We start from the raw sequence: 24,761 nt of genomic DNA, 5'->3' as shown, positions 1-24,761 counted from the left end.
GCTGACAAATCTATTAAGTACCATCATGGTATTGTTGAAGATCTCTTGGTTAAGGTTGATAAATTTTTCTTTCCAGTTGATTTTGTTGTCATGGATATGGAAGAGGATTCTGAGGTTCCTCTCATTCTAGGTCGACCATTCATGAAGACAGCTAAGGTCATTATAGATGTTGATGATGGCAAACTCAAGGTCAGGGTGTAGGATGAGGAGGTGAATTTTAATATTTTTGAAGCTATGAAACACCCAAATGAAAAAAAAAATTATTTTAGAGTGGATGTGATGGATGTAGTGTGTTTGGAAGCTGAAAGAAAATTTTCATTAGCCACACCAGTAGAGAAGGCATTAAATTTTGATATGAAAGCTGCAGGTGAAAAGAGGAAGCTTCAATTACATAAACTTGAAGAAATGCATTTGCATGCTTGTGAATCCTCAAAATTTTACAAGAGTAAGGTAAAATCCTACCATGACAGGAAAATTGTGCAGAGAAACTTCCAACCAGGCCAGCAAGTGTTATTGTTCAATTCCAGGTTAAGATTATTCCTTAGAAAGCTCAAGTCCAAATGGTCAGGTCCCTTTGTGATCAAATCAGTCAAACATTATGGGGCAGTAGAGTTCGAAGAGCCAAATTCTGGAAGATCTTGGATGGTTAATGGTCAGAGGATTACGCCATATCTGGGTGGTGAAGTTGAGAAACTTACCATTGTCATTCATCTTAATGACCCACGATTGAGTGAAGTGTCAAGCTAATGACAATAAAGAAGAGCTTACTGGGAGGCAACCCAGCCATTTTGGTTTGAATTCTATTTTTCATTTTAAGTTTAATCCTTTACATATGTAGTTAGGCTTTTGAAGAGTTGAGTTTGTGATTTGATGTTTTGATTGTGCATTCTATCAAATGTTCCTTCAACATTCTCCTCTCTTGTGTTATGTTTTTTTATAGTTTATTGAAGGTAACTAGAAGTGGGAGTGTGAAAGGAGAACAAAATGTACTTCTTCCATGTACGTTCACAAAACTAAGAAAAAGGCTCAGCCCTTTGGCTGCCACATCTAATTGTTAGCTACATTTTCCTCCCAGGGGGAAAACGACTCAGTCCTTTTTAAGGGCTCAGCCCCTCATATCAACAAAAAAATTTAGTTGAGATTTTTGCATCAAACGGCTGAGCGGTTTCAAAGCGCTCATCATTTTTCTTGATATTGCTCGCGTCACCCAAACAGATGAGCGCCTAAAAAAGGCCCAGCGCTTCATGAATGAATTTTAAAAGCAACTCCTGGAACAAAGGGCTGAGTGCCTAAAAAAGGCTCAGCATTTTGAGTGGAATGCTCGAGGTGGCTAAAGCGCCCAGTGCTTTAAAACCGCTGAGCGATTCAACACGGGCCTTGAAAATTTTTTTTGAGAAAGCCCGATCCAAGAACAGTTTTAAAAAGAAATTGTCCCTCTATTTGTCTTTCATTCTCAATGCTTTCAAGGTAAGCCTTCAAGTTTTCTCCTTTTACTCTCTCTCTCTCTACTTTCTCTTGTTCTTCAATGCAAATATTGTTATGCATGCCTTAAGTTCATGGATCAATTTTTATTATTAAGGGTTTATGGTTGAATGATATGAAAAATTCTTGTTTTTGCTTCATTGATACAAATTTGTTGTTGTTGAGAAAATTAATTTGGGGACTGTAGTGAATAAATATGGAAAATCATTTTGTGACTTGAAAGGAATGATTCTGTGAAAAAGAGAAAATTTTTAGCCCCTACACTCAAAGGGCTCAGCCGTTTTAAACGGCTGAGCGGTTTAAGGGCCGCATTCAATTTTGGCCAAAGGGCTCAGCCCTTTAGGTCGAAGTGACAAGCCTTAGCCAAAGAGTCTGTTTTGATCTGAACCTCGATCTCTATATTTTACTTACTCATCACAATACAAAAGATAAATCTCCTATATAAATAATAACTATTCGTAACAACATCACACTCTTTAGCTGTCGTTAAGCGGTTAAGTAGGAAGGATCTTGAAAACTAGCTCACATGGAAGCTCGAAAAGGGTAAGGGTCAATGCAACTATAGGGAAACATTTTCTTGCAGTCACATGTACTGTTGTTCAGTTTTATTTGGCCTTTTGTACTGCTTTCTTATTCCCTGACTTCTTGTCTAATTTTTGGGTCACCTCATGTAGATGGTAAAGACCAAAACCACCTCTCACACTCATGAAATCCCTACAAAGAAGAGGAAGGTGAGGTAGAGGAGCAGTCAAAGCAAGAAGAATAAGTTAAAGACGATGAGGAAGAGAGAGATGATGAAGGAGAAGATGATTGAAGGATCTTTTGAAAACTTACTTTATTGCATTTCAGTACTTTAAATTCTAGTTTTACTTCTTTTGCAGCACTTTACTTTTTAGTCTTTTGGTTGTTCTCTTATCCACTATTTGGTAAGTACTTTTGGTGGCTTTGTTAATTAGTTTACTTGGATGTTTTTTGTGGTTAAACTTGTGTTTGGTTCATGTTTTTGAAGTAAGGTCTTGTTGGACTAGTATTCTCTTGTTAGTGTTTGTTGTGCAATAGTCCACTAATGGTGATAAAAAAAAATTTGGAATTAGCATTTTCATGGTTCAAGTTTTCAATGAGCATTGTTTTCTAATCTGGAAGTTTACTTTGTTGCACAAATGGTTGTACATTTTTTACTTAAATTGTGTGCTTCAAGCATGTTCAAGTGAAATTGAAATAGTATGAAGTTGTTGATATCTAGGGAACTTAACCAAACCATGTGAGTGAGTGGGCCAAACAGTTAAAATTCAATCATTGGGAGTCATCACTGATTCATGCAGTCAGTTTTGTTTGAGTCTCCCATGAGTTATAGTTAAGCTATATATGCATGGAATTTACTAAGGCAATTCTTCATTATACTTAACCCTATAGCCATTAAGCTAACCCATGAGTTACATTGACCCTTGAGCAAACAAATTTGACCCTAAACAGAACCCTTAAGCTTATAAAGAAAAATCATGATTGTCCTTTAGCCTTGTTGGTAAGAGACATTCTCATGAAACAAGTGGGTTTAAGCCAAGTTGGGGGTAAATGTATGTAGTCTTCATGTGGTTAGAGTTGTACAGGCAAAGTATTGTTCTCTGTATATATATTACTAAAAAAAAGGTTATAATCAAGGTTCCTTGTTACCATTTTATCAATTGAATGTAATATTCTAAAAGAGAAGGAACCAGTAAATACAACCAAAAGAGGGATGAGACATAAGAGTCAAGAGAATTCAAGAAAATGCAAGAATTTGGTATTAACCCATATGAGTGAGAATGTTCTCTTGTCAAACAGGCCTTTAAATTCCCAAAGGAAAACCAAGTCTCTTATAGCCAGGCCACATTAAAACCCTCTTAAAGTCCTTAGTGATCCATCTTTAGTCCTAACAACAAACTTATGGGAGATAGGTAACAAAGCAGACTTAGTGTGTTTTGGTGCATGAAAAGAAAGAAACACTCACCCTTCACAGCATATTAAAGAGAGATACACAATTGTGAGAAAAATTTTAGTGCTCTTGATTGAAAGCAATGGAAGAGACTGGATATTTCCCTTGAGTATACTTGATGTTCATAATTTTTGTTATCATGTGGGCACCATTTGTAGTAACATGTAAGCACCGGATTTTGCAAACAAGTTTTCATTGGACTCCTTGAAACCATGTAAGTGCATTAGCATATTTTTTGGGTGAAACTTGAAGTGATTCACTGGGTATATAAGTTAAGTTATATTATTTTTTCAATCAAGACTTTTTGTTTGACGACAAACAAATTTCCAAGTTGGGGGTAGCTTGATAAGTGTCTAACTAGTCTGATGAAATATAAATTTGAGACACTTATCTAGCACAATTTTTGTACATATTGATATAATTTTGACCAATATACTTAGAATCAAAGAGGGACTCTTAATTTACGTTATTACAGGGAGTGATGAGTCTTTTGATAAGATTTTGTGCTTATTTTGTAGGTTTTGAAGTCTGGAGGCAAACGGCTTAGCCCTTCAAAAGGGCTGAGCAATTTCACGCCAGAGAGCTTAACAAGAGCACCAAAGGAGAGGCGCTCAGCCACTCACAAGCGCTAAGCGGTTTTGGCCTTGGAAGAATGAGTGCCCTCTGCCTCCTAGGCACTCAGCGGATCTGAAGCGCCCAACCCCTTTTGCTTGCTTAATGCTGAAGAATCATCTCAAGCACTCAGCAGATTTGAGGGGCTCAGCCCTTCAGATTACTTCATGTTGAAGAATTCTCCAAATCGCTCAACCGTTTCAAGGCGCTGAGCGGTTTCTTCTCTTTCCTGCCTACTCTATTTTAATTCCAGCACCTATAAAAGGGCAGAGGTGGCACAAGAGAAGAACAGAACGAAGGAACAAAGCAAAGCACCTTGGAGCTCGTGGGAACGCGGTTCTTCGGAGGATCTCTTTCTTCTACCTTTCTTCTTGTTATTTTGTGATTTCTTGTACCATGGAGAGCCAAAGCTTTAGGGTTGGGATTGGTGTAGTCATCAAACTCCTGTGTATTCCCTTTTGATTCTTATATATATATTATCTACTATTCAATGCCAATGATTTGTATTCTGTTCTTAATGCTTAGCTAAACTGATCATTTATCTTTGATCATGGATTTAGAATTTGGTTGGAAAATGTTTTCTGAATCTTGATTTGAAACAAATAACCTATTAGTTTTGAAAGCCAGGGATGGTTTCGAAATTAATAGTTGCAACAAGTTCTAATTCTTAATGCAAGACATTTAACTGAATGAAGTGAGGAATCATTCATTGAGTTAAATATCTTAGAATTTCTTATGCCAAGGAATTGCGTTTGAATGAATATAGAGAACTCAATGGCAATGAGTAATGGAATCATTTGCAAGAATCATTAGGAATACATAGGAGGGAGATTGATGAAATTTAATCCCAACTCTTTCTCATATCTGTTTTCTTAAATTTAATCTAACTTTTGGGTACTTAACTTTAAAGCACTGCTCATCTCAATTATTTAACATGTGTGAATACTCAGCTTCTGAAATTACAAGTAACAATTAGCATAATAGAAATCAAGATCTACTTCACAAGTCCCTGAGAATCGATAACCTTTTACTATAATACAGAGACTTGGGTGCGCTTGCTCAGAAAACCAACATGAAGCCGTCATCAATTTTACATATATTGCCTCAAAATCATCCAAAGATCATATTCCTAATTTTACTTCATAGGGATTCCCACAAGAACCCACAAAGCACTCTAATTCATATCAAAATTTGTCTATTTTCAAAATTAATCACATATTCATACATCTCATTCAACAAGGAACACAACAGAAGAATCAGAAAGAAAAACAGAAAATATTCATATTTTTCCTGTTTCTCATAGGGTTCTCTCAAGAACCCACAGAACACTCTAATTCATATCAAAACTTATCTATTTTTGAAATTAAACACATTTTTACACTCAACATCACACAAGGAACACAACGAGACATTCAGAAAGAAAAACAAAAAACATTCATATTCACTACAAAAAAGTGGCATTTAGTGACCACCAAAATTAGTTGCTAAATTGCTAAAATCGGTATCTATTTGCCTTAGCGACCAAATTTAAGTAGTCGCAAAAATCTTGGTCGCAAAGCTATATAATGACCGAAAATTTTGGTCGCAATATAACGACTAAAACTTTTGATCGCAAAATAGTTGCAATGATTTTGGTCACTGATGTGTATGGGGACCAAATTAGTGACCCAATAAATCGGTCGCTAAAGATTTATTTTTTATTATATTAAATTTTATAGACGTCGCAAATTTGGTCATTATGAAACACTCATATTTGGCCTCTCAAGGATTCTATTTCACAATACTTCACTTTTTAGCATGTTTTGTCCTTAATTACACAGTTTTTGAGAAACTTCGCAGAAGGTCACCCATCCCTATATTACTCCAAGTCAAGCATGTTTAACTATAGAGTTCTGATGAGATAAGCTACCGAAAACATATACATGTTGTTAGTATAGGTAACACAAATTAATTCATTTATGTCATCCTCAACTATACAATCTCAACTTATACTATCTTTGGATCCTTCTCATTTCGATGTATCCGGACCATTATAATATATAATAATATATATATAATAATTATATTACTAATAATAATTATATTATATTTAATTAATATTTATTTATATATATACTTAATTTTATAATTAACAATCTACTTATTTCTATTTAAAATTAATATTATGATACAATTTAAATTATTTATTATAAATTTAAAAGTTTAAATAATAATTTTTATATTTTAAAATGAGAAGGGTTATAATAATACTGGTATAGCTTTTACTAAGTATTACACTACTCAATAACTTTATATTAAAAGTGAATTTTGTAAATCTAACTGTTAGATTGAAAGTTCATATTACTTTATATGTTTATATAAAGTTTTGTTAAAATTGAACAAAAACTTGAAGGTAATCAAAGTACTCATATTTTAGTATATTTTGAAATGTATATATTACGTCAATTTTATTTTACAAGAATGAAGTATCAAATCATCTTAAATTCATATAAATTTTGTATATGATCTAAGAGTAAAAAACTTTAAATCTAACAGTTAAATTTATAAAATTCACATTTAATATAAAGTTATTGAGCGATGTAATACTTAGTAAAAGTTACACGTGTTATTATAACCCTTCTCATTTAAAATATTATTTTTATAAATTAAATTTTAATATTTTAAATAAATTATTAATTAACTTAATATATTTATTCATCTTAAATCTAACATATAAAATTCAAAAAATATATTTATCTTTGTTTTATTTTCTAATTATCAACCACTAATAAAATACTAATTTAAAATCTTATAAAGTTATATCATAATATTTTCATATCAAGTTTAAAACTAGATATTAATTAGTTATAAAATATGTTAATTTGTGTTGGGATTTTATTTTAACACGAAACTTTAAAATAAATGTGCAAATAAAAAAAAACTGTTCAAACGGTCACATATTCTATTTGATAGAGAAAAAAGCAACGTAACTCATTGTGATGTATTAAAAACTGATAAAAAGGAACAAGTGGGTGGTTTGCCCAATTAGTTAAGGGGGAAGACTTAAGATTTTCTCCACGTAAGTATGTGTGTGGATTCAAGCTCTATTGTTAGCAATTTTAGCCTTTTTAAACAAAGGAGATGTATATATCATAAGTTAAATATTATGAACATCTTTGAGTAAATTAAAATCAAAAGATAAAATGTTTTTAAAATTACTAAAGAATATTTCATTTTATAATTGTTTCACAAATTCTTATTAATTTTTGTATAAGTCAATTACTTTTAAACGATGAAACTAACTCGATTATATCAATTGAATTGAATGGTTAAGTCTAACTTTTAAAATAACAATTGAAATAAAATAAGATTCATGAAAATAATTTCAAAATATATTAGGTAAATATTTTTTATATATAATAAAACTAAAGACAAGGATTAAAATAATCAATGGAGTTAATGTAATATTCATTTATAAATATTTAAATAAATTATAAGTAGCAAGGTATTATTTAATTGATGTTTAAAATAAAATATTTATAATATCTAAATGAATTGTTTTTTAAGATAAACTATTATATACATATTTAATTAATATAATTTTAAAATATATATGTATAATTAGATATATTTTAAATAAATATTTTTATATTAAAAATTAATTTATCATTAAACAAAATAAATATATTTCAAAATATGGTTGTTTTTGAATTAGTTTCCCATGGTGGGATCATATTCATATATAATAATAGAATCATGTCTCTTCAAAGAAGCGATATCTACCTCAAAGTAGTACGAATATAATCGAAGATAGATGGTATAACGTATTTTAAGTAATTGATCTCATGTGTTATTGGTATATATATTTATATATATAATTTATTTATAATTTTTATTTATTAAACTAATGGATTATTAATTATATTTTATCAATTTTAGATTTGTTTGATAAATTTTTATTAATCCTTATATAAGCCAATTATTTTTAATTTGATGGAACTAACGTGTTTATATCAATTGAACTAGATGTTTAAGTCAATTTTAAAGTGTGAGCGTGTGTGCGTGTGTGAGTGTGTGTGTGTGGGTGTGTGGGTGTGTGTGTGTGTGTGTGTGTGCGCATATGTGTCTGCGTGTATGTCTGTGTTTGTGCGTGTGTCTGTTTGTCTATGTGTATTTGTGTGTGTCTGTGTGTTTGTATGTGTCTATGTGTGTGTGTGTCTGTGTTTGTGTGTGTGTCTGTGTGTGTGTCTGTCTGTTTGTGTGTGTCTGTGTGTGTGTCTGTCTGTGTGTGTGTCTGTCTATGTCAGTGTCTGTGTTTGTGTGTGTTTGTCTGTGTGTGTGTCTATGTGTGTGTCTGTGTGTGTCTGTGTCTGTGTCTGTCTGTGTGTGTTTGTGTCTGTAAGGGGGTCGGGTGGAATGCTAATATACTCCCACCTATTTTTTAGTTGGAGTATGTTAGCAACCTACACCAAAATTTTATGACAAGAAAATCATTCATTTCTTTTGATTTGGTTAATTTGTATAAAAGATATTATAGTAATTTAATTTAATTTGTGTCTGTGTGTGTCTGTATGTGTCTGTGTGTCTATGTGTGTGTGTCTTTGTGTGTGAGTGTCAATGTTTGTGTGTGTGTGTCTCTATGTGTGTGTGTGTGTGTCTCTGTGTGTGTGTGTCTCTATGTGGGGCGAGGGAGGAGAATGTCAATATACTCCTACCTATTTCTTAGTTGGAGTATGTTAGCAACCTACACCAAAATTTTAGGACAAAAAATCATTCATTTCTTTTGATTAGGTTAATTGGTATAAAAGATATTATAGTTATTTAATTTAATTTTAAAAGAAAATAAAACATTTACTTTTTCTTATTAACTTCATTTGTCTGTGTGTGGGTGTGTGGGTGTATGTGTGTGTGTGTGGTTGTGTGTGTGTGTGGGGGTGTGTGTGTGTGGGGGTGTGTGTGTGGGTGTGCGGGTGTGTGTGGGTGTGCGTGCGTGTGTGTCTCTATGTGTGTTTGCATGTGTGTGCGTGTGCGTGTTTGTGTGTGTGTCTGTGTTTGTGTGTGTGTGTTTGTGTGTGTGTGTGTGTGTTTGTGTGTGTGTGTGTGTCTATGTGTGTTTGTGTTTGTGTATGTATCTGTGTGTGTGTGGGAGGGGGAATGCTAACATACCCCCACCTATTTTTTAGTTGGAGTATGTTAGCAACCTACACCAAAATTTTAAGACAAGAAAATCATTCATTTCTTTTGATTTGGTTAATTTGTATAAAAGATATTATAGTAATTTAATTTAATTTGTGTGTGTGTGTGTGTGTGTGGGTGTGTGGAGGGGGGGGGGGAATGCTAATATACTCCCAGCTATTTTTTAGTTGGAGTATGTTAGCAACCTACACCAAAATTTTAAGACAAGAAAATCATTCATTTCTTTTGATTTGGTTAATTTATATAAAAGATATTATAGCAATTTAATTTAATGTTAAAAGAAAATAAAACATTTTCTTTCTCTTATTAACTTCATTCTCAAACTCTTTTCTTTTTTTTATTAATTAATTTTTTATTTGTATGAAGATAAATAAGAGACATCATGAGAGATGAGATAAAAATGAGTTAAAAAAGAAATTTAATAGAAGAAAGATAAATAAGTTAGGCAAGAAATTTAATAAAAAAGAGAAATAGATTGGAGAAAAAATTTAATAAAATAGATAAATGAGTGTAAAAAATAATGTTAATAAAAGAAAGAAAATATTTTATTTTCTTTTAAAATTAAATTAAATTACTATAATATTTTTTTGTATAAATTAACTAATTTAAAAGAAATAAGTGATTTTCTTATTTTAAAATTTTGGTATAAGTTATTAATATATTTTAATTAAAAAATAAGTCAAAATATATTAACATTATATATATATATATATTAAAGTGGGTTAATCGAGGAATAAAAAAATTCACCTATGGTGCTCTATGAGTAGATGTTAAAGTGACGGTCTTAAAAAATGATTATTGGCGATAACGTGATAGCCCTTTTCCTCGCACAACGTGTGTTGACTTGACTTGACTTACCTTCTCTTTCTCATCGCCTCACTCAGTCTCAATAACGCACTTAAAAGTACCATTCTGTTACCTAATGTACTTTAGCTTCACTATCATTGATTGTTGTATTCCCATCAAACTTCGTCATGGCACGGCAAGAACACAGTTCAGAAGCAAGCACCACAGCTCCTAAGTCATTCTTGCAGTCCACAAAAGCTTCATTCCGTAATCTATTCCTCTTCTCAAAGACCATACCTTTCATTGGCGGTAACCACTGTTGAAGAACGCAACTAATTGTGTTATTAATTTATGTAAGGGAATATATGTTTAACTTCACTATTTTTGGCGGATACATTTTCAGGTTTGGTTGTAAGCTACAATTTTTTGGAAATAGCGGTGCTCTCTACATTGATGGACTATCTCACAGATTATATGGGTCGTGACCAGCGGATAGCTGCTGTTGTTATTAATCTGCAAGATGCTCTATCGTCTTTCTTTCTTGTTTTTGTTTCTCTAATCGAAGAAGCATATATATGGGTTGTTTCACTATGATCACATTATGCACTGCAGCTTCCATTGAGGTAAATTCATATTTCTATATTATACTTTTACTTGTTTTTCCCTCCCAATTATTATGCTTGCCTTGTAAAGTTGGAATCGATCCGTTTGATAAACCAAAAGTCATTATAATTCTCAGCAAAAATGAAAAATCATGATACTTGAATAAAGTATCGCAGTAGAAGAAAGAAACATCGAGTGATATTCAGTAATAAAGGAAGGATCTTTTACATCGGTTGAATAGGACTATGGTTGTCATTGATATACAATAGAAGTGGCTTTGTATATTACTTAAATTTTAGCATACGTAGATATATATAAAAAGAGTTTAAATATATTTTTTTAAAAATTTAAGAAAAAAATATTTTTAGTCATTTAAAATTATTTTTTTAATTTTTGCAATATTTTAAAAAATTATTTAGTCAAATTACTCAAAATTTATTAAAAAATCTGTCAAATATCAATATAAGAAAATTGTCATATAGTGATACATATTTTATAGTGATAATATATGTTACTAAAATCTACTTTTATCCACACAATAAATATAATATATGTTGATATATTGTTCAAAAGTGTGAGTATAAACTATAATGCCAGATAAAATATATCGTTAAATCTCATTTAAAATTAATAATAAAATTGTGTAACTATATGTGAAATAAATATATACTTATATATATATTATATTTATAATGATATTTTTTCTATGTCACTATATTATATATTATATATATATATTATATATATATATATATATATATATATATATATATATTTCTTATAGTGTATTATTCCATAAAATTTATTTATTAGTGTTCTTGTTAGTAAGAACGTTACATTAAACTTAACTGATATTGTATAATTGTCTCAATTTATCACTTTTAAATATGTTATTGGTGACCTGAAAGACTAAAATTAATTTAAATTTAAAGAACAAAATGTAATTTTACCTTAAATTTAAATCTAAACATATTTAAGCCTATAAAAAATAAAAATAAAAATCCAACCAACTCACCATGACTCCCCACTCTACCTCCTGTTTCCTTGCCCTCGCACTCTCCTTTACCCGATCCCACATTTTCCTCCTCCTCCTCCCTCACACACTCCTTCCTTCCCATCCCCTCCATATCCCATTGCTTCGCTAACTCCCACCCATCCTAATCACTCCACAACCATCCCAAAACAAAATTTTTTTGACCACCTAAACACGATTTGTTCATTATGCAAAAGTGAGGACATTAGTACAAAATATGCATACAACTTCAAGATTAAAAATTAATTAAAAGAGAATCAATTCAATAGAAAAGATGATGACATTTTGTAAGTACTGTCTCCACATTTAAAGTGCATTTACCTTTAACTAATTTTAAAAACATTTATGAAATTGGTTATAAGAATAACCGATTTCATCAGCAACACTTACTAAATCAATTTGAAAGAATCAATTTCGTATAATACTCACAAAATTGGCTCTAAGAGAACTGATTTTATATGTTCCTAAAATTTTAATTTTTTGACTTGCCCAATACAACGTCTAATTGTTCATTCCTATGATTTTGAAACACATTCATTTTGAATGCATATCTGTGGAGAAAAGATAGACATTAGGAGGGGTTGAATAATATATATCAAAAACTCGCACATTTTCAAGTATGTGAAGTAGTATCTGCAACAGGCAAAGGGTTAGTAAGAATAATCGATGAACACAAAAAGTTTTTATAATGGTTAATCTCAATCATTGAGACTACGTCTAATTTTCAATTTAATTAGATTGAGTTCTACTAACTTTCAACAAAGTTACAAATATTCTTTTTACCAAGCCACTTATGGCTTAAGCAAGTGTTCTTTGACTGATTTCTTCAAGTCACTACCTAAGTATTCTTTTTACAAACAAGTCTCTCCATGCTTAACCCCAAGTATTATTTTACAGTTAAACCTCTCTAGGCTCTATCCTATAACAATGGCTATAAATGTATTACAAGGTTGCAATTGTCGTCTCTTTTAGATGTGATTAAAAAAAATCATTTAAGTAGAAGAAAATTCTTGAAGACGATTTTCTATGAGATGTATATTGTATCTCAAAATTTTTCTGTATTACTACTACTTTTTGTCTTGAGTTCCAGAACTTTTTATATAATGGCTTTGAAAGAGAAGACTATTGCAACTTCTTGAGTTTGATTCATAGAACTGCTTCATCTTACTACTTCATTTGATCTAAAGAGAGAAAAAGTATTCGTTGGTGCATTAAATGCTTCAATTAATGTCTTTGACCTAAACTTACTCCTTATCTTTGATAGATCAAGCTATTTATCAGAGTAGAGTAGCAAAATATGAACAATAGGAAGCAAAATCAGCGTACAACGAGGATGTAGTCCTTTTCCAATGCCTTTTTCATGAAATTTGAAATCTTTGTCCTTTGTTCTAATATTCTACATGCTTTTATACATTTTTAATAGAATGAGTTCCAAAACAATGACTTTTGATTTGTTAAGGTATAAATTATTAATTTCAAAATTTAAAAGTATCAATCACAATAAATAATGATCATTAAGGATAGTTTGTATGTTTCTTCTGATTTGTTTCGTTTTACAAATGCTACTTCGTTTACAAAGTCTAAAACAATGACTTTTACAAAGCATTTTCTTAATAAAACATGTAGCATTTGTTATCATTAAAACTTATAAAACATAAGGGATCTAAGGTTGTCTTTTAACTTAACAATATCTTTGCAAGGTTCGCAACCAGTAGAGGGGTGTTCATAATGTGTTTGGATGTTGTCATTTCTCTATCCACATCCACACCTTATTTGCTTTTTTATTTTTCTTTTCGAAAGGATTTGATTTGGAATGCAAACAAAACTCAATGGAAGATTTTTATTGTGTAATAGGAAGGTGGCTAACTATACAATCTCATATGTTTAATACTTATACAATCTTTGAATTCCTTTCATTCCGATGTGTTCAGGCTGTTACAAAAAGCATAAAGGAAATAATTATAATAACATGAACAAAAAAACTTTCTTTTAAGCATTGCCTATTCAATGTAGTATACCAATAATTATTTTGGCAAATGAGGATATATATGATTTTATTTTCAATGCCACATATGTCTTAGATGAAAGCTTCCTGATCAAAGATGAAATACATTACACTAGTGTAGAAGGAGGATTTAACATTGGTTAAAATAGGGATTCTACGTTTATTATAAGGGTTGGCAAAAATCTCAATACATAAAATAGAATGCACTTTCTACATTGGTTAAAATTTAACCGAAGTAAAAGTGTGAATAAAATAAAAATAAAAAATAAAAAATTTAATGTAAGTCACCACTTCACACGTCACCTTGAACCCTTTTCTCCACCCATTTTACACCCCTCCTTGCAGAAACACATACATAAACAACCACTTCCATACAACAACATAAACCACACTCTATTCTCCCCAAAATCCCACAATAAACAAACCCACAAAATCCCAACCCTAGCAAAACTCGCACCCTAAACCCACCTCACATCTTTCATCCCTTACTCATACCCAAAAAATTTAAACACACTATTTGCAAAAACAAACTCTCTACACGACCCCTTTCACCACTCACCTCTTTCACAAACTCAACCTCTTCGATTGATTGTGTAACCTGTTCAACAAAACAAAAAGATTTTTTAGATTCAAAAAAGATTAAAAAAAAAAGAAGAAAAAGAAAATGATACAAATCAAAGAGATGAAACGAAAAAAAAAGGATGAAGACGAAATACAAGACAAGTGCTATGTATGTAGAAACTAAAAAGTTGAAATTTAATTGCATCAATTCTAATAATTACTACTAGTGTAAAATATAACATATACATTAATTAAAACTACAATTGACATGTAAATGTGATTTCTACGTTAATAATGCAACACCCAACATAGAAAACTTTGTTAAAATTTTAAAAATATAACCACGCTAGTTTTTACAACAAGTATTAAGGAGTTGATGTAGATCCAACAACATTAGACATTGATATTACACTAGTGTATTACACAAGTGTTTAACTCAAAAAAAAATGAACCACATACTACATCAATTGATATTCAAATCAATGTAAAAAACCTTTTTACATCTATTTTAATTTCAACCAATATAAACATAGTTTTTTATATTGATTATTTTAGAACTAATGTAATAAAATTGCTTTAAATTACATAAATGTCATCACATATTGTTAGAGACCTAATAGCTAAAAATGCTCATAAATTTAGAATAAGAGAATTCATTCATGGATAATTATTTCTAGAAGGGCAATACATTTATATAAACCTAAATTACTGCTAATCAATGAATAATAGTTATCCATGTGTAAACGTCCTATTATTTCAAGAAAAATAAAATAAAAATTTAACTTCATATTATAAAATCTTTTAATCATTTAATTTTTCTTCTTTTGGGCTTCTCTAAGCCCATCTTATAATTATTGTCGAGTTGAAAGAAAACCTTGCCCTCAAGGTTATGTAAAAAATAGTGAGACTCATGAGTATTAATTTTGGATGGTTGATATTTGTTTGTAAAAGTAATATTTTGAATCGATGGTAGGATAAGGGCAAGGAAACATGTGTAAAGGCCAACTGACTTGATAGGAGGAGAAAAGCTATTAGTTTGTAGATGACAAGTGGTGTGTAAGGAGAGATAAAATTGTTAGTTGATTTTTTTTTTTTTTTTGAAAAGTTTCAATGAGTGGGTGCAATGTTGCAAGTAGTTTTTTGTGAAAAGGGTAGTGGGGTTTGAAAGGGGTGCAGGAAAGTTGTTGGAGTGGACACTAATCAAGATCTCCTTCGCTACCTGCAGATCCATCATGTTCTCCCTTGGATCTATATAAACAAGCGTTGAGAGAATGGGTTGGGCAAGTGTGTAGGTCAAAATTGTTGCAACTTTCTTCTGTACAAGTGACTTCACGAACTGTGCAAAAACCATGGTTGGTGACCTCCAAGACGCATCCTCTAGTGGCAATGGCATATGCACTAGCTCTATAGGATGCCTCTCAACCTTTGAAGGATACATGGATGGGGACGTTCCAGATGCATTTGTGGATGGTGATTGAGTGTTGTGAAAATGACGTGGTGGGGACACAATGAGGAATGGTTGCAAAACTGATTTGTTTAAGTCTAAGGGAGGCAAAGGTGATGTATGCAGGAGCATGAGATATTTGTTGTTGTTTGAAAATTTTGGAAGATAGGTTGATGAAAAAGGTGTTGTCTAGTGAAGGTGGAAAGGTGTTCTTAGTTGAGGAAAGATTGATGGTAAGGGACTCATGGATGGATTTTATGGTTTGTAAACATCTAGTTGAGTAGATATGTTGCAAAGGCGGACTTCCATGGGAGCTAGAGTTAACTAATAAAAATACCAATGTTAGAGACTAAATAGCTAAAACTACTCCTAAATTTAAAGAAAAAAAGAGAAATAAGACTACAAAATAAATATAATGCTCAAATTCTTCATTCATTGATAATCATTTCTAAAAGGACAATATATTTATATAGTCCTAAATTGATGCTAATCAATGGATAGTAGTTATCCTGGTATCAACATCTCATTATTTCAAAAGAAATAAAAAACATTTGACTTCATTCTATAAAATCTTTTAACTATTTAATTTTTCTTCTTTTGGACTTCTTTAAGCCCATCTTATCAAATACGCAACACTATGTACAATCAATGGAGAAAGGGAGTTTAAGATCTAGGAACTCAAGTTGCATTGTTCCGAAGCTTTGAAACTGGGTTCATGTTGATGAAGTAACTTGTCTTAATAATGTGGGTTTGAAATCTAAGTTTACATCAGAAAATCTGCTTGAAGGTGAGGATTGCTCCCTGTTTCCACTTATACAATATATTATGGTCATATCTCACTAGGTGATGTACAATATTCAACATCTTAACACAAAATAACTCAAGTTTAAAAAGTTAGTTTGAAAGGTGAGAATCATTCTCCACTTTTGTACTGTATTATGGTCATATCTATGAGTGTTCATTGAATCAAATCAACTAAATGAATCTGACAATCCAAATAAAATCAATTAAATTAGTTCAGGTTTTTTTTTGTTCAGATTAAAAATCGAACTAAATCAGTTAAACTTGATGTTGGTATTTCAAGTATTAGATTTACAATTTTAAAATCCTTAGCAATCTAAATTAAATTAATTAATTTATATTTTTATTTAATTAATTTAAGAAAGAAATGTATTTATAAACTAATTTTATTCTCAATTTTCAAACGACATATCGAAATAAAAACTGAATTAACCCTAACAACAGAATAGACAATATACAATATCAATTTAGACAATATACAATATCTAACGTGTTGATTGTTCCAACCACAAAATGATACTTATCTTTTGACATTAAAACTCAGTTTCATAACTTTCATCCAGACATGATAATTATCTCTAGTCAACGTCAACGACAATGTCAATGGAGATTTACAATCACCTGTGTGGGACTCATCTAGGAAAAGATAATAGGGAGTCAGGAGATTCAATTAAGCATGAGTGATTCTAGGAACATTCTGGCTCGAACCAGAACCAATGTTGTGGGAATATCTTGTCATCCTGACACAACAAAGCTCTTGATACCATCTTGGCAAAAGTGGAAATTCATGATAAATGAGAAAAAGTGGCAGAGTAAAAGAAAGAATCATAGTGATATATCTATGTTGACCAATGCATGGTTAATAAATCCCATAATTGACTGGATCCAGTGATGTCAAACGCGGATAGATCAGTCCGACCTTTTAACTCTGAAAACTGTAACCTAAACTAGTTTGATTCCTTTTACAGAGATTGCAAAACTCAAAGCTTACTACCGTGTTAAAGTGATTTATTATTAATATTATGACAAAGTTAACTTATATATAGTATATTTTCTATAAAATTAACATATTAATAATTTAAATATACCAATTCATACAATTGAATTAATAATTCAGTGATTTGATTATTGATCCGCGAGTGCCTAAATCGAGTTAATGTCCGGTCCCATGTATTATGTAAATCATCAGCATTTATGCTCTAACACGTCACTGTTTTAATTTCTCGATACTAATTACAGGGCTTAATGCTACTATGGACGTCTACGACAACTGTAGAGGATTTTTCGAGCTATGCAGCGATATTCATCCTTGCATTGGGGAAAAGCGGTCAAAAGCTTTCAGAAAAGTTCCTCGAGTATCAGTTAGAAGAGAAAATTAAAGAGAAAACAGAAAGAGAACTGGAACATGGAAGCAGGCAAAACAACAGAGCGCAAGACCACGTTGGTAGAGGTCGTATAATTAATATATGGCTGCTATTCTTCGTTTCAATTGTTGGATATGTCATAACAGTTTGTATGGCCTTTACCATGAATGATGCAAGCTACCGTTACACCTTCAGAGTTGCGGCACTTCTTATGGGGGGGACTCATCTGTTTTTCCTCTTTGGTTGTGTGGGCTATAGGCGCAAAGAATTGAGGGCTGAAAGCTATCTACACATGATCTATAGAATCTGCAAAGCAGCTTCCGGGAAGCGGAAATCAAAGTATCCAGCAACAGCGAATTCATATCACTGGAAGAATTATAAGCAGAAGCACTTGTATAAGCATGGTAGAGGACTAAGGTTATCCCCCAGAGTTCCACGGTTATTCGGGTGGTTGGACAAAGCAGCTATAGTTGAAGTTGAAGAAGAGAATGGTAATCATGAAATGCAAGAAAAGAAAGGTAAGCTTTGCATGGTAAAGGAAGTGAGGGAAGTGAAGAGCCTTGTTCCAATGATCTACCTGTACATAGCCAGTTTTGGTTACGATCTACTCCTGGCCACCAAGAACACGTTCTTTGTTTCACAAGTAACCATCATGACATCTATTACAAAGAGTAATAGGGATATCTGGATTCTCTTTTTGATCTCGGACATCATGATTTATGTATCGGAATTCATCTGCTTTATTATTAGTTTTGCATTTGGACGCTTGAAAAAATTCAGAAGTATGGATGGTAGGTCCAAAAGAAAAGCAGGCACACTTACAAGGATTGGTTTTGGCATGCTTTGTGCGGTTACTTGCTGCCTCGTAGCATGTCTAATGGAGTCTCGTAGATTGTCCAAAGGAGGAATGACCACGACAATGACCTTAGTGCCACAATTTGTATTGGTAGGAACCACGGAGGGATTTGTTGAGGGGGGGTTAGGCAGTTTATTCCAGTGCCTCGTAGCAAAATCAATGTGGTCTTTCGAGGAATCGTTTACTGAAATAGTGATGGGTACTGGCAAACTCCTCACTATACCAGTTGTCTTATTTTCCAGTAGCTGGATCAAGGAAACTATCAACACTAGCCATTTGAACAGATACTATCTGTTGTTGGGAATACTGAACGCTGCGTTCCTTGTCGTTTTTGGATACTACTCCATCCGATATGCATACAAGGAAGCATGGCCGGAAGATGAATTGGAACATCCTCCTCATCAACCAGATTCTCATCAGGAAAATGATGATAATGAAGCACAACCGGAGGACCAAGGTAACAAATAACTCTAATTCCTCTGTTCTTTTATATCCTATATTATTTTATTTCATTTTTCTAAAGTTAGCTGTAAGAGAAAATGCAAATTGTCAAAAAAAAAAAAATTGATATCGCGAAATTATCGGGTGACTTGTTGAAATAGTTCTTAATTAATCTTAACTTAACATAACTCAATCAAATTTCAATTTTTTCTTACATTAAAAAATTTAAATGTATGTCATGTACGTACAAATTGACTGTGATTATAAATACCATAAGCACTTGAAAGCCCAAAAGTACATGATTATTTCTCTGCACAAACACTACATGAATAATATTATATATTAGCTAGGAATATGATCAACGTAGACACCATTTTTGAAGAAAAAGAGTAGTAGAAAAAAATAGAAAAAGAAAGTCGAATTGAATTTAATCAATAATATGATAAGAAATGAAAAATAAAATAGAAATTAGATTATAAAAAATTGTAATATCATATAACGATATATTATAATATTAGGAACATAATGGTTACTAAAAGTTTAATACCCGAATTTATGAACGAAAAGCTGCTCGAGGTAGATTTTCACTAGTTTTCCTAATTTTATTTATCTTTTACCAATTAGCATTACTCATAATATTAATGGATTCTACTAAAAATAAAATGTACATATTGAAGAAAAAAACATAATTACTTATAATTACATAATATTTCTAGCTTTTAGTTTTTACTTAAAAGTTTTTTAAGTCACACCAAATTTAGTGATCGATATTAATTTACTCCTCTCATCCTCATAAATAAATAAATAAATAATAAACGTAACACTATGTGTGTTTTGTGAAACTTAACAAAACAAATATTTGCATAATTTGGTAATTAATTTTTGGTTGACTGCATCAACAAAAGAATGCTGAAAATTTGGCATTCACGAATTCTATCCAATGCTATTTATTTAGATAATTAAATTCTTTCTTCAAAAATATTTGTTTGGTCAAAATGCTAACAATTTGAGCTATGAATGTTGTCATGATTTCCAACCCAAGCTACCAAAATGAAACTTGGAATGGATGACTTGTCTCCCTTTAATGCAGTAAAATAGGTTTTGTTTTCCACATAATTCTAGCTTTGTTTGTGTTGAAAGTTGTGTGAAATTTGGTGGTATGTCGTAGTGAAGTCAGCGTTAACAAAATCTATAAGGACTCATCCACATATGAAAATTTGAGTACATCCTCTTATGATTTGTAATGAAGTTTCTGTTATATGAGTTTTGCTAATACAGTCTTGGTAACTGTGAATATGATGCTCGGGTAAATATATAAAAATTTATTTTATTATAAGAAATATTATTATAAATATAATATATGTATATGTAAATTTATTTTATATATATTCATACATAATTTTAGTGTTGATTTTAAATGAGATTTAACATGTTTCTTTTGTCATTATAGTCTATATTTATATTTTTTAATAATATATCAACATATATATTATAGATAAAAATAATTTTTAGAGGCAAATATTGGTCACTATAAATAGTGTTATTAGATGACAATATTTTTATAGTAATTGTCTTTGAAATTATTCATTAATAAAAGCAAACCTATATATATGAAATGTATTGGATGTTTGGTTTGTATAACTTCATGATTTTTGTACATTATTGTATGTTTGCATGGACAATAGCTTATTACAATTTGATTACAGATTATTTTAAGACTTGCTTCTTTGATCAAATTATGTGAGGAAATGGTGTATATCCATTGTAACATAGGAAAAGGACCGAACAGTTACAATTGCATAACTTGTATTTAACTTTTTACTAGGAATGACAAGACTTATTAAGTGGTGTGGTTTTGCGGGAGTAATGGAAATTAAAAAAAAATGAATATAATTGCAAAGGAAGATAGAAGAATGAAAAGGGAAAATGTCTACATGACTATTTCTCAAGGAGTGGAACATAAAGGACGGAGTAAAGTCTATGGTGAAGTCCCTCTTTGGTCTAAAAACAAGCAAGTTGGGAATTGGTACGTAGGAGAAGCTACCTAACTAGTCTGTATTGCAACTTGGCTTCAAATATGCAACAACTAATCATTCCCTACTTTGAATTAAGGATTTGGAGGGCTCCTCAAATTATTCTTTGGGTTAGAAGTTAGTCATTCATCTTGTCGCATTTCATTATGTTAACAATACTACCTTGATATCTCGAGTGATGCTAGCTACTAGCCTACTAGCTAGTACTCCCTTAAACCCCCACCTTTCGTCTCTATTAAGATGATAGTGGCCAATTCATTGAAGTAGTTGATTACAGGAATTTGACGAATTAATTATTATCTTACACCTCCTTTGTTTATTAAAAACAAATGATCATGATTTATGAACAAAATGTACTTGCTTCAATAGGTTAATTTTCAACTTAATTTACCGTTCATAATGCAGCATGATTGCTTTCTAATATCTAATATTTGGATAATAAAGTCATCTTGAGTTATAAGTATATATTTCAATTGGGAATCATGCATCTTTTGTTACATGATCCAAATAATGATTAGATATTATTTCACTGATAAACAGTGTATTTAGATATATGTATAGTGTTACATTGATACGTTCTTAGGTTATTTTGTTATTAAATAAGGACGTTGTGTATTTATCCATGATTAAATTACTACATATACTTATTAATCACACCTATCAGATTTAGTTGAGTCCGTATTGGAAGAACCTCAGGAGGTTATAAAAAATAAAGCGGAGCAAACATTCAAAGATTTTCATCAACAAAACTCACAGGATTCTTATTCAAAAACTGATATTGAAGCTCAACAGATGGTGGACCAAGGTAACAAGCTTATGACTCATTGTCTCCTCTGTAATTTTATATTCTATTCTATATTTGGTTTTATTAAAGTTAATGGGAATAAAGTATTGTAAAATGTAAAAAATAACGAATATGCACTAATAGTGTTAGCAACTCTGAGAATAATACCTTTAAAATCGATTTTTTTTTATATAGAATACAAAATTGATTCATTCTAAAATCAATTTTTGTAAATTATATATGAAATCAATTCTTAAAGAATTAATTTTAAAGGTAGCATAAATGACACTTTTTAAAATTTGTTAAATTTTAGTCAATTTTAAAAGTGGTAAAATCTTTTACAAAAATATTATTACATTACTTTTAAAATTTGTCTCCAGTTAACTAATTTTTAAAAGTCAATTTTAAAAGTATTTTTTTTTTTACACCAGTGCAATTTAGCATACCACATACTAAATCGGTCAAAGATTTAATCGATTTTGTATGTTATACATTAAATTAGTTATTTGATAACCAATTTTAAAGATAATGACTATATTTTCAAAAATGTCATGGAAATCAAATCAAAACAAGCATTAATAAAAGAATATCAACAATTAATGAAATAAAATACCATTAAATAACAGTACGTATGAAGAATTACATGGACTCAAACTTAGCTACATCAAATCTCAATAACAAATGAATTCCTCAAATCTTTCTAAAAATATACAAAACGTGAAGAAATTTCTTCAGAGTAGAAGTTTTATTTATAATTGAATAATCTTCCTATTTGACATACTGTAAATGAGTCTTGTTGATAATCTTTCTTGATAATTCATTTTATAATTTTATTGATAATTCCTTGTGATAATTTTTCTTGAATATTTTGATAACACTTCGTGAAACTTCTTATCTTTTGACTATAGCTTCGTCTTCCTTCATGCATTTCCTTCCCTGCATCTAAAACATTAACCAAAACATTAAAATACCTAAAACTTAAAGAATCCTATTAAAATAATTAAAACTAATTTTTAATATGTATTTTTTACATGAACATGACTCAAAAGCATAGAATATGCTTGGTAATTTCCTAAATTAATTACAAGATATACATATTTGATAATTATCATGCATGTGAAGAGGGAGAGAATGACCACAACGACAATGACAGCAAAAAACAAGCCAAGGATAAAGAGGAGAGAGATAGAGAGAGAGAGAAGAACTTGTTAGAGGAGAAAAACTGGTAAAAAAGAGAAAATGAAAATGAATCAGCAAAAGTGCAAATGGGTTTCTATGACTCGTCAACAAACATAGAAAATACTTTTTATATCAATTATTTTTCAATTGATATAGAAAATTTTTTGTCAATTAAAACACAACTAACCTAAAATGTGTGGTGTGATTTGCAAAAATACCACCCTGTTTCATTTAAGTCAATTTATGTGACACTCAAGTTGCTCTACACATTGCAACATACTGTAAGAAAAAAACACCAAAAAGATCACACTTTGTATGCATTTAAAATATTGATTTAAATTATACACTTACTTGTTAAAGATATGATTAGCAGTACCTTTGAGAATTCTTTATGTGTTGTTAAAGTCATTGAAATCAAGAAGTCAAGTCTTCCTTTATCTGATCACACATTCCAACATTCTAGGTTTTCAATGGAGCAAACCTAGAAAGTAATTGTTTGTTTTCATGATGATAAAGGGACCTAACCACATTATTTAATTAACTCTACGCACCTCTCATTATGAGTCTTTAGGTTTAGGCCTACACCATTTTTCACACAAATTAGAATTAGGTGCTCACAATACATTATATTTGATCACATTATTGTTGAGCTTAAGTATCATAAAGTGAATCATAATATTAGTCTACTTTTGACAAACCAAAAATACAAAATTGATTGCACCTCAAGAATTTACAAAAAATTTCCAACACAATTGCATCTTCCATGAATACATGAAACATATATAAATGGATTGTAATGTCATCCAGAATGTAATTAACACCCCAAGATTTTTGCTAATAAAATTAATTAGTTTTTAATTATTAATTGGGTTGGTTTTATAAGCATGCTAGCTTTGTTTATATGAAATACATGATTTTAATTAAATATATGTTTTATATTAATATTGAGGGAAAAGAAGTGTAATGATGGGTTACTAATTTTATTGTTGGGTTAAACGAGGGTTAAGAGTTAAGAAGGGAGTTATGTCTATTTTCTTTCTTACACTTCTCTCATTTTTTCTCTCTTTATGCTTGGACTTTGAAGAATTGGGAGAACCATAGTTTTTGGGAGATCACCTCAGAGAATCATGTCATTTCTAGCATTCACTGAGGTAAGGAGAAATGAGTAATCTTACTTTAGGCATAAGATATATGTTGGTATTGAGATTGACCCTCAATCTCTTCATTGTTGTATGTGTCATATGAAGGGGGAAATCTCAAATTGCTACTTGTGTTTTTGCCTTCCTTGTGCTTCTTTAGTGCTCTAATTGATGTTATTGACATGTATGTACAATTTTACATACTAAACTAATCTTATGAATCTTGGATTATTCATGGTTTCCTATGGGAACCCTAGAAAACAAATGTTTTGACTATGTGTGTATTAAATAAGGTTTTTATGTTCAGATGTGTAAAGGTTGGCTTATAGATGTATTTTGCTTACTTTAAGAACATTTTTACCTATTGAAACCTGTTAAAATGTTGCAAATTTCTAAATTCTAGAAACGTATAGAAATAGAGAGAAGCATCAGGAAGCTATCCATTTTATATTGAAAAAGGTTAGATAATTTTAGAAACAAATGTCTAGAAT

At 30.8% G+C, this 24,761-nt stretch overlaps 2 protein-coding genes across 2 annotated transcripts; both read left to right on the top strand.

Annotated features, from left to right (window-relative positions):
• The first annotated feature begins 279 nt into the window (after positions 1-279).
• On the top strand, positions 280-747 carry LOC109818660 (uncharacterized). The gene has a single exon (XM_020384190.1). It carries the CDS (start codon positions 280-282, stop codon positions 745-747), a length of 468 nt encoding a protein of 155 aa, XP_020239779.1.
• A 9,308-nt stretch (positions 748-10,055) lies between these two features.
• LOC109808483 (protein NRT1/ PTR FAMILY 5.7) lies at positions 10,056-24,561 on the top strand. Its single transcript, XM_029273341.2, has 5 exons — positions 10,056-10,336; positions 10,431-10,650; positions 17,714-19,151; positions 21,833-21,973; positions 24,216-24,561. Exons 2-5 carry the CDS (start codon positions 10,603-10,605, stop codon positions 24,230-24,232), a joined length of 1,644 nt encoding a protein of 547 aa, XP_029129174.1. The 5' UTR covers positions 10,056-10,336; positions 10,431-10,602; the 3' UTR covers positions 24,233-24,561.
• Positions 24,562-24,761: the final 200 nt, after the last annotated feature.

The sequence above is a fragment of the Cajanus cajan genome, chromosome 3, assembly GCF_000230855.2.
Source record: "Cajanus cajan strain Asha chromosome 3, NIPB_CcT2T_4, whole genome shotgun sequence".
NCBI lineage: Eukaryota > Viridiplantae > Streptophyta > Magnoliopsida > Fabales > Fabaceae > Cajanus > Cajanus cajan.
The sequence above is the reverse complement of the archived record's forward strand: the minus strand, read 5'-3'. Positions and strand labels throughout refer to the sequence as shown.